This window comes from Dermacentor andersoni, chromosome 11 (genome assembly GCF_023375885.2).
Source record: "Dermacentor andersoni chromosome 11, qqDerAnde1_hic_scaffold, whole genome shotgun sequence".
NCBI classification, from domain to species: Eukaryota; Metazoa; Arthropoda; class Arachnida; order Ixodida; family Ixodidae; genus Dermacentor; species Dermacentor andersoni.
The window spans coordinates 43,461,826-43,476,109 of record NC_092824.1 but is presented as its reverse complement, the minus strand read 5'-3'; the positions used below and the strand labels follow the sequence as shown (position 1 = coordinate 43,476,109).

Below are 14,284 nucleotides of genomic sequence, written 5' to 3'. Positions count from 1 at the left end.
CCTCCTTTTCCACAGTGTAATAACACTTCGCGACATGAGACCGCTAGTTTTTCACCCTCTTTCCTCTTATACGCTCGCAGCCCTACTTTACCCGTGGACCCCCTGGTTCCTTCTTATGGGTACCCTCCGAGTGAGTGTGCTCGAGAGACTATTGCCCGTGCCAACAATGCACGTCAACTTGCAAGGAATCAATTTCCTGAGTCTCCGAAAATACACCCGCAGTCTCGCTGCAACAGGCACCACAGTCCCACCCGCTTTTGTTCCTGGATTGCTCTTCCTCCTGTGGCCCCTGCTGCACGTGCCTGACAATCCCGAAAACCTGCTCTTTCAGCACACCGTTCACTTCGTGTGAGCTGCCATCCAAGTGACCGTTCTTACGAAATCGCTCCACTGCCGCCTTCGTCACCCCCTGCTCGTCCCCGCATGGACATTGCACACGTTGTCCGTCCTGCGCTTTATCATGTCCAGGAGACTCCTCAATACCTTTTCTGCAAGTTTTTTTCATGTACTCCCCGTTCACCTACACCGAGTCGGTGCTTTTGCTGCCGGAGAGTATGAGTGTTATGAGTGTTATGAGCCAGTTGTCCTGTGGATGAAGAAGATGCTGAAGCGTTAGAGCGTACAAGAGGAAGACGAAGTGAGGACTGTCGACAGCCATCTTTGCTGTTGCTGCCCTACTTTTATCCTCCTTGTATATTCTGTAAATAAACCATCTCATCTGCACATCTCTCTATAGCAATATCATTGTCCATTAAAACATGGCTTTCAGTCGCAGAGCTCTCATTATCAAAGAGCTCAAATGTTCAGTTCTTTAAACACCACGAGTGCCTACTGATAATAGGAACCTCTACGTGTAATTACTACCCGATATCTTAAGCTCAACATCTCTTGAAACTAACAGAAGACACCGAAGCTTCCACGTACCCAGGACCTTCCTCAGTTGATATTCCGAACTACTTAACATAATAATACTATTGCTAAATTGATGAATTAGTACATGCTTGTCGTTTTGACTGCCATTGTATTTTCTTTCTTTTCTATATTATTTTTTGTTTGCGCCGTAGTATTGGCTAGGCTCATCATTTCTAACGACAAGGTGCAGTTCTGTGCTCGTGTACTCCGCGTGATCCTCTTTGTTTTCTGTAAAGAATCATGCGACTCACTGCGGCTCAAGTCAAAGGAGCCCTGTCAAGCTGCTCTGCAGCAGCTTCTTATTTCACTCCTGTTGTAGAGCCAAACATGAAATAAAGTTGTCGTGTAATAGCCATGCCTACCTAAAACATTGCCGCAATAATGAATTGTAATGCAGTGAAACCTACTTCAGGTAAACGTCCTTCATCGAGGCAACGGTCACACCGATGCTTGCAATGCCAAGTCGTTGACGGGAACTTTCCAGTGCCCTGAACATTGCAGGAAATCCCTTGTTGTCCAAAGTACCCAGTGCGATGGACACCTCTTCCTGCTTGTCGTCATCGACGATTGCTTCAGGCGCAGCATGGCGGACGATGTTCATGACGTCACTGAGTTCGAATGCATCCGCCACCTTGGTGAACGTCAGCTTGTATCCGACGCCTGCGTGAAATATAAAACACAGTCAGGGACGAGTAGTCGTTGCACGGCTCGTATACAAGAATATGGTTTCAACTGTGAAATTGGCCCAGCATAGCTGCGGAGCTTACTCTACTGACTACGACGTTGATGTAACTTCCTGATTTCACTAGATCTTTGACGAAGCTCTTCTTTGTAAATAGGTGCATTTCGGATTGAATGAATTGGCCGTCCGACACAAAGTAGGTGTGACACGTATAGCTTGCACGATTATTAGCTCCAGCAAAGATGTCAAGATATGCATGACTATCCTTTTAAGGACGATAAATACCCCAAAAATGTTTATTTCTTACCTAAAGGTGCAACATGCACCAAAATAAGCAAAATCAACTTAAAGAACTAGTTGGCGTGAATATCTTAGCAATAGAATGGCACGCCAGGCTAATTCACTGAAGTGGGCTTTACGCCAAGCCACCTAGGGCTTTTTGGAACTTGTACAGGTAACTATTATCCTATTATTATACGTGATCCATACAGGTACTATAGCGGTCAGTATGAGCTACAATGCAAAAGCACGTGGTAAAGGACTCGCATGTTAAAGCACGTGGTAAAAGCACGTGGTAAAGTACTAGCATCTGTATTTGCAGTGCATTACGTAAGTGATGCCACTGCAGCCGGAGATCTTGCATAGGTACATCTACTCTGACCGTAGTTTCAAAAGAAAGCGAGTGTTTGTTTGTGCTTGTGTTTGTTTGTTTGTTTGTTTGTTTGTTTGTTTGTTTGTTTGTTTGTTTGTTTGTTTGTTTGTTTGTTTGTTTGTTTGTTTGTTTGTTTGTTTGTTTGTTTGTTCTCTGTCGCTAGGTCATATCCACTATGAAGGATTTGCCAATATACGGACGAAATTGGAAGGCGATTATCTGAGAAAACTATGGCGTGGCAAACTTCGTCTTCTTTGTCCCGTGTTCCTGCTTTTAATCAAGAAATGATGCTTGATGCATATCATTCAGTGTTTGGCGAAAATATTTAGCCACAACTTCGGTCTTAATACCGAAGCTCAGCAAGAAAAACGTTCGGGTATATGACTTGTCAACGCTCATTCATAAAGGCTTGAGGAAAGTAGTCTAAATCGTAAAAAAATGACTTTCTGCCTGACGATTGGGAGAGTTAGCAGCACGATGGACATTCTTCGATGCCTAGGTCATGAACTGCACGCAAGGTATACAGGTGATTCCATTTTGGCACCCGCAAATAGCTTTGTTCCCTCAGCGACGCAGCAAACCCTCTCGCCCTATGCGCGCGCAGCACGTCGCCGCGCTCTCTGCCACCTATGACCACCCTCTCCACAACTGGCCTTCGTAATCGCTTCTCCCCTCCACCTTTTTTAGAACATGTGAGAACCACAGAGTTCCATTATACAATTACTGGAGGGAACTCTGGCGCTGGCATTTACAGCGGGAGAAAGAGAGATGCAAATACAAGGAGGTTAAACAGAGTTAAAGCCTCCGGTTTGCTACACTGATCTAGGGGAAGGGAAAGGGGAAGTAAAGACAGAAAGAACAGCGGACACAAAAATCTCCTGGTGTCTGCAGGTGCTGTACGAGGAGTAGCTCATACAGCATGGTAATGATGGGCAGACCTGAGCTTCGGCCACGAGGGCTCCGTTGCACATCCGTAGGCTAAAACACAACAGGTTTCCTTTACTATATGTGATTGTCGTTTGTTTTTGTGTTTTGATATAGCTACTCTGGAACTGGGGTAGCTTGGCTCGCGTCTCGTTCACATCGGGCGCATGCAAGCAGCCCATGCAGCCAGAATTTTGCGCGCTACGGCGTTGTGACTCGCTTTATCTTCGTTGCAACGTGTTTACAAGCTTTAAGTTGCGGACTCGCGGTGGGCCAGTCCTTGATGGCATTTGCTGCCTACCTTCCGGTGTTGCAGTTAGATCTTTAAGAAACCGCTGTTTTATGCCTCGAAGCACAGAAGTAAGTGGAACACCAATGCATTTCGACGGACGCTTTGAAAATGAATATCTCGCAACTAGAGTGCCGTCCAGAGAATTTCTTCCAAGTGGATACGCCTTGCGAACTAAGTGGTTATAATTCGTACATTGAAATATGTCGAGTAAAGTAATTAATTAGAAATTCATTACCGTAACTACGTTTATTATTGAACATTTTCATTTAATGGCCGCCTCATCAAGCAATTTAGATCAAGGGTTAGAATCGTGCCATCTACAATAGGCAATCTTTAAAAATTTTGGTGCAGCTAAAAAGGCAAAGTTCTTGATGTCAGAATAAAAAACACCTTGCTGTGCACAAGGCATCGTGATGTCAGGCAGCTTTAATTAGCATAGGCTCACGCTTTGTATTCTTCTTGGTGTGAGCGTATTCATAATAGCAATAGTCAGATAAATGAAAAGCTTCGGTAAGGGCCCCTCGGCAACGGGAATGTGTAATATTCTTCATTGTGCACGAACCATATTTGCGAAATTACCCAGCAATGCATGATAGTATACGCATGTAAATTATTTCAGGACACCTTTATGGCCCCACTGATAAGCATAAATGTTCGGAGGGACACGCCGCCCCCTGATAAGCTTGAAATCAATGTTTGAAATAAGGAGCGTCGGCGCATTAAGAGATAACTTTAAGGTCGCGAATGGAATGGTAAGTCCATGACACTATATTTCATTTCAGTTCATTTATCAACCCCCAACCTTGAAGGCCTGAAAACCCTACTAAACAATCTCGATGCCTCGTTGTCCGTCATAAATATGCGTGACTTATGCAACAGAAAAAAATTGAAGGCAAAGGCACACGCATTTATTCTGGAAATAAATAATATGGGATGCTTCCCTAAGGATCGAGATCGAAAATTAGACATCGAATATAGGATCGGAGTTATTATGGCGTTTAATAATTCGTGGTGCTTTGTCTCTACAAGGCCCCGCAAAAATCCGTCATTATGTTATCCTACACGTAAGTATTTGAAGGAACAAATCCCTGTAATCATATAATCTCTGTCAGGACATGACAACACTCAACCACGAGGGCGTTCTGATTAAAAACAAATGACAAAGCGAACACAGAGTGTACCTCCAACGCAAAGCGACCCTGCTAGAATTCGCACAAACAGTAAGCAACAGGGCTAAGCTCGGCGAAGAACAACACCCATCTTTGACATTGCAATTGTCGCAGCTCTGCTCGGAAACGGTGCCCATCAACGAAGCCCACCAGGGTTATTGACCTTGAGCAAAAAGGCACGCAACCTACCTATTCAGGGTGTCAAACGCACGCTGCCAAGATGCACGCACGGCCACCCTGTCAGGCACACCCCTGGCAAACATCCTAAATACCCTCACGGACTCTGTAATCGATCATGTCCTTATCAAGATTGTGCTTGACGGTCACGGTAAGTACAGTCTCTACGTTCTCAGCATATGTACCGCTCCGAAAGAAGTTAGGCCGCCTAGACCAGGTCCTTCGCTAGATGAAACAGCCAGCAAGCCCTAATTGACTACTCAATACTCATCCTAGGTCATTTCCTCGCCACGCATGCAGCGTGGGACTACACCAGAAACGTGACCATAGGCATATTTCTGCTCTGTATGAAACGTTACAGTATCGTCAACCCGCCATCCTCACTAATTCTCAACATTCTATCAAAATGGACAACAGCATGAATCAAGAAACGTACCCCCACTTAACACTGACCGACCGACTGCGCACACTGCCTGCTGCAATGTAATATGAGACGATGGGCAGTAATCTCCGCGTACCTCATTTCACAATAGACGAAATAAAGTTCTAATTCAGAAAATGCATCACGGAAAAAAATGAACAACTTCTCTCAGAAATTTGACAGACCTATCGTTATCATCGCAACCAGGGAAGGGGCATGACACAACCTTCCAGTGGCTCCTGGGGCACTGCAATACCAGCGGAATGGCACAACAATGAAGCCACCCAATCTCCACATAAAAGTGGCTGATTTGTTTCGATTCTGCTTTCGTCAGCTGATTCTATGGCTGAGCTGTTCTGTATGTCCCATTAACGTATATTGATCCTGTGTAACTCGCGTGTTCCCACCATGAGTAGCTTACCTTCTTTGCCTCCAGATACCCAGCTGCATCTAGCTCCTGGATTACCGCCGTTTGCTGTTCTCGCTTGTTGTTGCATTTACACAGAACTGTGCCTTCCTTGTTGAAATGGCCAACAGCCCCACGTGCGATACATGCAGCTGATTAGACGCTCAAGCACACAAGCAAATGATGTGCATAGCGCTCCACCAATTGTACATTCCGAACAAGAAGTTATAGGCCAGTGCTCCCGACAAACGAACACCATTTATTACCGCTACTCAGGTTCCTGTGGTCTACGGGCCTTCGCCATAAACCTTAGAAGCACCGACTGTTACCGTTCTTCTGATATTTGTTGCCTTACCCCTTCCCTCCGTGCAGGGGAGCTAACAAGAACAAGCTTTGCTTAACCTCCCTGGCTTTCCAGACATATTTTTTCTCTCCCACGCAATTAATTTGGAGCCACCAACCTAACACACTTGACAGCCTTCAGACATGACCCTCTGGCCACCTGACTTATCGCCATCGACAAACTTGAGGAAAAGATGAAATACATCCAAGACACTATCTATCGGTCGTGAGTGTCCAAGACACTCACGACCGATAACTCAGCAGTTGATACACACTTTCTGTCTCACCGGAAAGCCCGAAACTGTTTTGTCAAGTGATGACGCAAACAGAAATACAGCAGACGTTCCGAACTCTGCATCGCAGCCCTCACTGCTGCCACTGAGACATTCGCCGGTCGTCCTCCGCGACAAAACTGAGGTCTGGGGTGTACCCCTCCGCAGGGTAGTGTTGGCTCAGTAAACGTTGTCCGGCACGTTCTCGATGCCACTCAATACAAGCGGCAGAGCCAGTACACCATGCAGCTAATGGTTCAGCTAGCCCCAACTAGCAATTTCCCCAAAGATATTGAGGAGAAGTACACAGTAAGTGCAAAGAACCTTTGTTTTGCGACTTTTCTTTATTTGTTTTCTTTATGCTACATTTTTCCATTCTGTACAAACTATTACCCCCCCTTCATCAATGCCCTTCAGTGGGCCTGTGAAGTATTATGAATAAATAAAGAAATCGAGTCTCAACTGTGAAACTACTTCGCAATATAGGAGATCTGCGAATAAGACACTCGACATGCCAATCACTTCCCGCGAACTTATGCGAGCTCACAAAAAATGCACTCACAATATCACCCCTGGCCACGAGTTAATCACCAACAAAATGCCCCAGAATCTTGACGGCGACTCCATGCCGGTTTTACCTTCTCCTTCCTAACAAACATAGGGAAACGGGATGCTTACTGACTGAGTGGAAGCCCGGTAAAATAGGGCTAATGCCCAAACCGGTTAAAACGCCCTGTCTAACAAACCTAGGTCCCATATCGTACCATATCACTGAAAGCTTACTTGGAATAGCTCTGAGCACAGGTTGAGGACTGGGCGTGTTGTTATAGCATATTAGAGGATCGATTGCGCAACATTTGGACGGCACACACAGAAGAGAACGCACACTACAAGCGCTCTGTGGTGTGTGTTTCTCTTCTGTGTGTGTCGTCCAAATGTTGCGCAATCGAGTCTCTTTGAGCACATTGTTCACAAGAACCTTAAACATCACCTAGAAGACCAACATCTCGTCCAAGACACTATGTTTGGTTTCCGGCCAAACCTTCCCCACCAAGATGTTTTACTCCAACTAAAGTAAGAAGTCCTCGACCATGTTAGAATGAACAGTAGAAAAAGAATTATCGTCTCTTTTTTCTTAAGGGAACTTTTCACAATGTTGCACCCCGTATCATTATAGACAGCAAATAGCTGGGTTCGCACGACAGAACCGATCACGTAATCAGTCCGCAGGAAAACGTGATACGGCTCGGCTGCAACGACTCGCGCCGCAAGCAGATCGTCAGTGCTTTCTTGTATGAGGCGCGATTTGGTGGCATTCAACGACATCATGCTCATGCGCTTAGAAAACCGCTGGTCCATCCCATCTTGTAAATCCAACTTAAACAACATCAATTGTAGAGCCACACAATCATTACCACCGTCGCTAGATTAAGCAACACCAACCATACAACCACTGTCGGCATTGACCACTTGCAGACACCACCTCCCCACGCACACAGCACGGACACATCGCTGAGCGCAGTGCTTTCATCAGTGCAATTCAACATTGCCATGACGAGACTCCCATCCTTAGTGTCATATGAGGCATCAAACACACCCTACATACGGGCTGAATTACGTACAACATGCAGCCAACAAGGTACAGAACTAGATGGCACGCAGAGGACTTCAGGGCGTTCCATGAGCTTGTATTGCTAACGTGCAAACCGTGAGGGAAAGCAAGCCTGATACAGACCGATACTACAGTCCTCACGAGCGCCATACGTATCGCCCGGGTGGGCAAGCTGAAAATAGAAAGCATGAAAATAGAAATAGAAGCATAGAGCAAGCATGAAAATAGAAACTGACAGCGCAGCTGGCCTTGCTCTGCAACGCCTACCACACTACACCATACAAGTTCTTCGTGTGGTCTGTCGCGTCACCAACAGGAAGCATGGTCGTAAGTACAATGACATCCTACGACTGATACAGGCACTCATTATCAGTTGCCTCCAATGGCCCACTCTTTATCTCCCAATGAGGAGAGTACAATTCGAGGCCCTCTATAATCTCTGAAGAACAGCGTACGAGCAACTGCTTGGACGGCCAACCTGAAGGTTATGTTACGACTAGAAGCACTTACACTTCCCAATACTGCCACAGAGCGCGTAGATGCTTACCTTGGTGATCAGCTGTAAAGGTGGCAACGACTAGTCACCGGGCGACACATCTTTCTGATATTGCGACATATCCTTCTCAATTTCCTCTCATGATTGTACCTCGCCTCCGCAGTTTAATTTACATGCCACCCATGCCTAGAAGCATGCACCCTACTTGTCATGCTGATTTAGGGCAAGCTGAGACACGAGCTTTGACTCTCAAACACGGAGCGTGGATGCTGTTGCCATTCATCCGCTCTCTGCGCACCCTCTGAGCGGCGTATACGGCGAGGAAAAATAAATTACTGCAGCCACGGTACAACATACTTTCATTACGGAAGCGGGGGAAACTGCCATTGAGCTACCTACAGCGCCTCAGCCGCAATGGGACTGCGTCATCATTTTCTCGTACTCCCGAGCAGCATGCCGACTCTACGCTAGCGCTATTTCTTACAAAGCTCGCCACGTATTCCACACACTAGAAACAACACCCGCCACAATTATTCTCCCATGGGCTACGGCCTACCATTCTCTACGCTTCAATCAGCAGGCGCACACCTGTGTCCTAGCGCACACTAATCTAGCACTGTGCAGAGAGACTCTGGCTGAGACTTGTCTAGAGACTTAACTAACACTCATCCCGTACATCACTATTCCTCAACTCTCTATACAAACCACCCCTGCGCAAAACACTAAATCATGAAGATGCTGCGGCCTGGCAAGCACTCCAGGCCATGGCTTAATCACTCCAATCTTAGACTATGACATGTCATCCATCCCACTCTACACCAGTATGGATCTGCTCACTGTAAAGAGTACGCGTACTCACCTCACACAGCTAGGGTATGCACACATACAGCCAGCTTCCCGGTCATTTTCAACCCCACTAATGGGAAACAGCGCAACCGGCTCAGATCCGCTCGAATAGTTGCGGCTGGTAGGACGGGCACAGCACTCAATTGCTGCTGCAGGGCTTGAAGAAGCCTGGCAACCGGCGAGTGACGAAGCACGACTAGCTTCAACGCTTGTTCTTCTTTTCAATAAATGTTCTGTGCTACTATTACTAGTAGCTTGTCAAGCGAAGCATCGCCTGATCCACAACAGAGTTACCGCATATACGACGGCGTGAGACCGTTATGCACGAGTTACATTTCCCACCAAATATTATTTCCCCACCCGTTAGGCACGTCCCGGATAGCCATCTGTATTTCATAGATGCGTATAGAAAATGATGTTTTATACAATACGCACATACGTTAGTTGGGTTAGGTGTTAGACAGTGAAACGCGCTCACACGAGAAAGAAGCAAGTACATGTGTCAATATCCACATTTACTCAAACAGTACAAATATGTATCATAAACGTCCCAACCAGAACTTGTTGCCGTAAAGTTGTGAGGATATCGCCGCTGGATTATGTGACCTCTAATAAATGCTCTCTGTTTGCGTGCATAGGTCTACAGAATATCTAGTGTATAGTTTTGAGTTCCCGCTAGTGCGTTATACTTCCGGTTGCCATAGCAGGTTTACTATCGAGGACCAATTCAATGTAATGCTCGCAGTCGTCGCCGAGGGGCAGAACGCCCTCACAACAAGGTCAGGTACATCGCGCGCACACTAGTGCCACTTGCCCACGACAAGAAAGCACAGCGTACTCATCCTACTGGAAATTGCGCCCACCACACTGAGCATAATAAATTAGCGAAAGCTGCAAGGTTAAATCGCAGCAGGAAATACGAAGAATCAATGTAGTCATGGGATGCAAACGTGACCGTTTCAAACTGTAATCTGAACACGCGGAAACATAATACTCGCTTCGGGAAACTGGAAGAAAAAACTGGAAGAAAAAAAGAAGACAGAAGTAAGAAAGAATGGTTGTCATTCCATACTTCCATAAAATTTCACATCACCTAAAGAAGATAGGATCTCGCTCTGACGTCAAAGTCGTGTTCTCGGCTCCCCAAAAACTTGAAAGACTTTTCAGGAAAAGCTGCCCAATTAAGAATGAGGAACCAAAATGCATGATAAAGCATCAAAACGAGTTCGTTGCATGCAAATAAGGTGTAGTATATCGGATTCCCTTGTCGTGCGGCAAGTGTTATAGCGGTCAAACCAGCCGATGCGTAAACAAGAGCCTAGAAGAACATCGCGGCAAGGAAAAGCAAGGCATCGAACGCCACATGGCAGAACACTGCGAGTCATGCAATGGTTGTTATCTTATCTTTAACAGATGCACGATATTACTTTCTCCCATAGATCGCTTAACCAGGGAGGTAGTTGAGGCCAGAGAAATTCTTTCGGCGTGATCAGAGTTGTGTTGGTGCCCTGTCTGTAGCATTAGGTCACAAGGAAGTGAGGTTTCTGGAGGTATGACAGTGACAACGTTTGGTGTCGGTGGCAGATGTGGTTATGCAGTTTTGCACGTGGCTTTCTTTGTTTTCTTCGCATCCTGTTTTTTTTCTGATTGTGGAAGCGTTTATATATGTCGCTATCACAATAAAAGCCCGTTGAAGTTTGTGCATGTTGGGTGTCCCTTCTTCGTTCGACGTCCAGCCTTTGTGCGCGCAAATGTCTAACGAGAACCACGTACAACCAACTCGCCCAAAACGTAACTCTTTTGAAAAAACCTATGTGGCGAGGGGGGACCATTTATGTGGAGTCTGATAAAATTATTTTCGTCATGGTTGTAACACGTATTAGACGCCACGTGATCAGTCGCGCCACGCGAGATAGCCACGGACTATATACTGTGTTTCGGAATAACAATGATCTCAAACTTTTCGGCGAGCATTCACTGTCGAATGAGGACCTATGGTCCCACCGTTTACTCTTGCAAAATTTAAGTACCACTTTCAATGAGAATGGAATTTCAAACACAATAAATCTCGGGAAATCTTCGACGACTTTGTAGCAAAAAATTTACCTACGAAACTTTGCGTACACCCTTCCCCCCCCCCACCCAAATACGGCACCCTAAATAAATCTTCGAGAAAACCTAAAATGAAGGCACCAGGAATGACGTAGCGCGTATGTCTATACGATGGAGCTATGTAATGTACATAAAGACCCTAATTCTAAAGTTGAATTAACGTCAATGAGACATCGGCTACTTGATATTTGCAAGACAAACTTTATACTTGCAAAATAAATGTTAGTAGAACGTCGATTAGGTTTCATGTGAAGACGTGGTAGAAATATTTGTACCTTCCCGGTGATAGGATATCAGTGGCTTACAGGGGTGGTCTAACGTTGTTGTCAGTATGCAAAGCTTGATGGCACGGCGCCAATAGCGGCATAGTATACAAGCAAGAACGAATATAAAATCCCTTACCACCTTGACCGTTCGTTGTCTGAATCATGCCCGGCTGTGCCTGGCGACTTCTTTTGCATCCAGGACTGATTGTGTAGGCATACTAGGTGTTCCTGCGTTCTGCCGTTTACCTGTCACAACTTTAGTTCGCCTGATTCACGCATCTAGAAAATCGAAGACGGGCTAGCGTGCGGCTTCCGTTGTATACAAATATTTCTCCTTAATTTAGTATATTTCAAACGATGAGATAATTTATGCTAACTGAGACGGATTTCTGAAATGTCCCTTTAATGTTGGTCTCGTATTCACGTTCTGGGCGACACGCACAGGTGGCTATTATTTGAAATTATGCCGCAGGTCTCGGTGCTCCTTCGTGTGGAAAAAGCGATATCTTGAAAAGAAGAAACTCCGCCTCAAACCTAGGGAAATGTACTACATAAACAACTCCCAGACATCCCAGACATGTGGCAGAAGCAGTTGAGAACATGGCGCTGCGTTTATGCGCTGTCGTTAGTTTACCACAAGCCACCGGAAAATTACCATGCCTATTTTTACGCTTGTCTGGGTGTCTACAAAAGTTATTTTATGCAGCTTGATCGTGTCCCATAAAAACGGGTTACAACCATGTTCCCGACAGTGGGCGTTTCTTTGTCTGCCGTTCTGTATGTCACGCTTTTCTTTAACTGCTGTGTTTCCATGCGCGCACCTCATATACGAATAGCTGGGCCGCCATGAAACGGCCGGTAACATTCAATAAATATTGGTACTATTAACTGTGGCTTCATAAGCTTACCGCATGCTCTTTTGAGAAAAGCCGTCGATCCACTGCAAACAACCACACCAGAAGCCATGATGATTATTTGGTCTCCGATGGCGTCAGCTTCCTCCATGTCGTGAGAAGAGAGCAGCAGGGTTTTCTTCTTGCCTACGTTCTGCAATGTATCCCACACGATCCGCCTCGTCTCCGGATCCAGGCCCGCGGTTGGCTCGTCGAGAATCAGCACCTAGGAACAAATCCGGTTTCACGTCGTCCCACACCCACCAGACCTGGCTGGATAGCTGTAGTCAATCGCTGCGCTTAAGTTTAGATACGCAGTGCTCCGAACATACACTGAAGGAAAAAATTAGAAGGGTTATATTGATAGAATATTCGTCTAGAAGTGTGTGATCGTTTTCTGAGAGCTAATGCGTGTCTTTTTGTGCACAAAATTGCCACCGAAGTTTGCCCTGCTGCTCGTCAGTTTCAGTCGCTCACACTAAAATATACAAGCTGAGGAACACCCCACGTTACCGCCCTATCAAAAAATGCTCGCGTCGCAGGAACGGCGTCATATTCGAAAACATTCCTGCTTTCGCCACTTTCTCGCATCGAAAAAAAGAAGTTCACCGACGATTACGATACTCCCTAATGCAAATTTGAGCGCAACTCTATACGTGCATCTTTTTCACAGTATAGTGGCTGGTGCGGACCATCTGTCTCGTGCGGCACGTTGCAAAAGGAGCGAAGTGTGGCGCGACGGCCTCGCTAATTGGCGAAGCTCGAGTGGCAGCGCGTGGGCGAGATTCACAGCGGCTGCCGCAGGAAGACCTCTGCTCATGCAGGGCTTTGTTTCCATACAATGGTGGCGGTGACGTCATCGGCTAAGAGACCACGCGCGCTACTCTGACGCCACCTCGCAGCCATCGCCGCCGTAAAGCCCTTATTGCGTGGCACTACGCTTTTCTTATCATGCCTTTCGTCATACCCTCCTCCTCCGCTTTTCGCCTCATGGTTCGGTTGCGCCCTTCTCCGTTTTCATCCTCCTGCTCTCTTCGCTATCGCTTTCTTTCATTTTCGAGCTGCGCTTTAAAACTGTTCTCGCTGCGATGACGATTTGTCACCACAGAAGCCTGATCTTTCAGTATAGCTCGACTATATTGCTTGAATATAGTCGAGAAGCTTGAATTGCACTCTAAATCGATAAAGGGCTCAATCCAGTAAGCCTTCAGGCTTATAATTTCTACACTTGAGATGTAGACAGAACACTAACAAGCCCAATAAATCATAAGCGATAACTTGCGATAACCCTCTTATGGTTGCAGTAAGAATAAATAAATGATTTGTTGGGTTGTTAATTGTTGTACTCCCCATGTTTTTCTTGGCTTATTAATTTGCTGGCTTCAAATGAATGTTATTAGAGAAAATTGAGTCCCTCAGCTGTCCTTTAATGCTCGGGCATTTACCTGCCAATACCACTAATATGAATATGAGGCTCTTCGTATAGGGCGAATTGCGAGCAATTTCAACCACCTTGGCGTCCTTGTGTCCAAATATAAGTACACGAACGTTTTATCATTTCGGCTAGAACCACGGCCAGCAATACAACCAGCGACCCCATGCTTAGCAGTGCAACGACACACTGTTGCCGAACGTACCTCTGGATCAGAAACAAGTGTCATCGCTATGCTCAGCCTTCGCTTCATGCCACCACTGAGCTCGCTGGGCATGTTGGACACCTTGTTTTCCAGCCCGACCACACTCAGTGTCTCCTGGATTGAATTCATGAGCCTGTCATGGTGTCCTTTCTTAAGCTGCGAAACAGATGAAA

At 46.0% G+C, this 14,284-nt stretch overlaps 1 protein-coding gene across 1 annotated transcript in view; it reads right to left on the bottom strand.

Annotated features, from left to right (window-relative positions):
• LOC140213980 (phospholipid-transporting ATPase ABCA3-like) overlaps positions 1 to 14,284 on the bottom strand; it is a 135,115-nt gene that overhangs the window by 105,208 nt on the left and 15,623 nt on the right. Inside the window, exons 4-6 of the mRNA XM_072285182.1 lie at positions 14,112 to 14,267; positions 12,490 to 12,700; positions 1,320 to 1,572 (exon numbers count right to left, since the gene is read on the bottom strand). Of these exons, the coding sequence (XP_072141283.1) occupies positions 1,320 to 1,572; positions 12,490 to 12,700; positions 14,112 to 14,267 (620 nt within the window). The remainder of the gene's footprint in view (positions 1 to 1,319; positions 1,573 to 12,489; positions 12,701 to 14,111; positions 14,268 to 14,284) is intronic.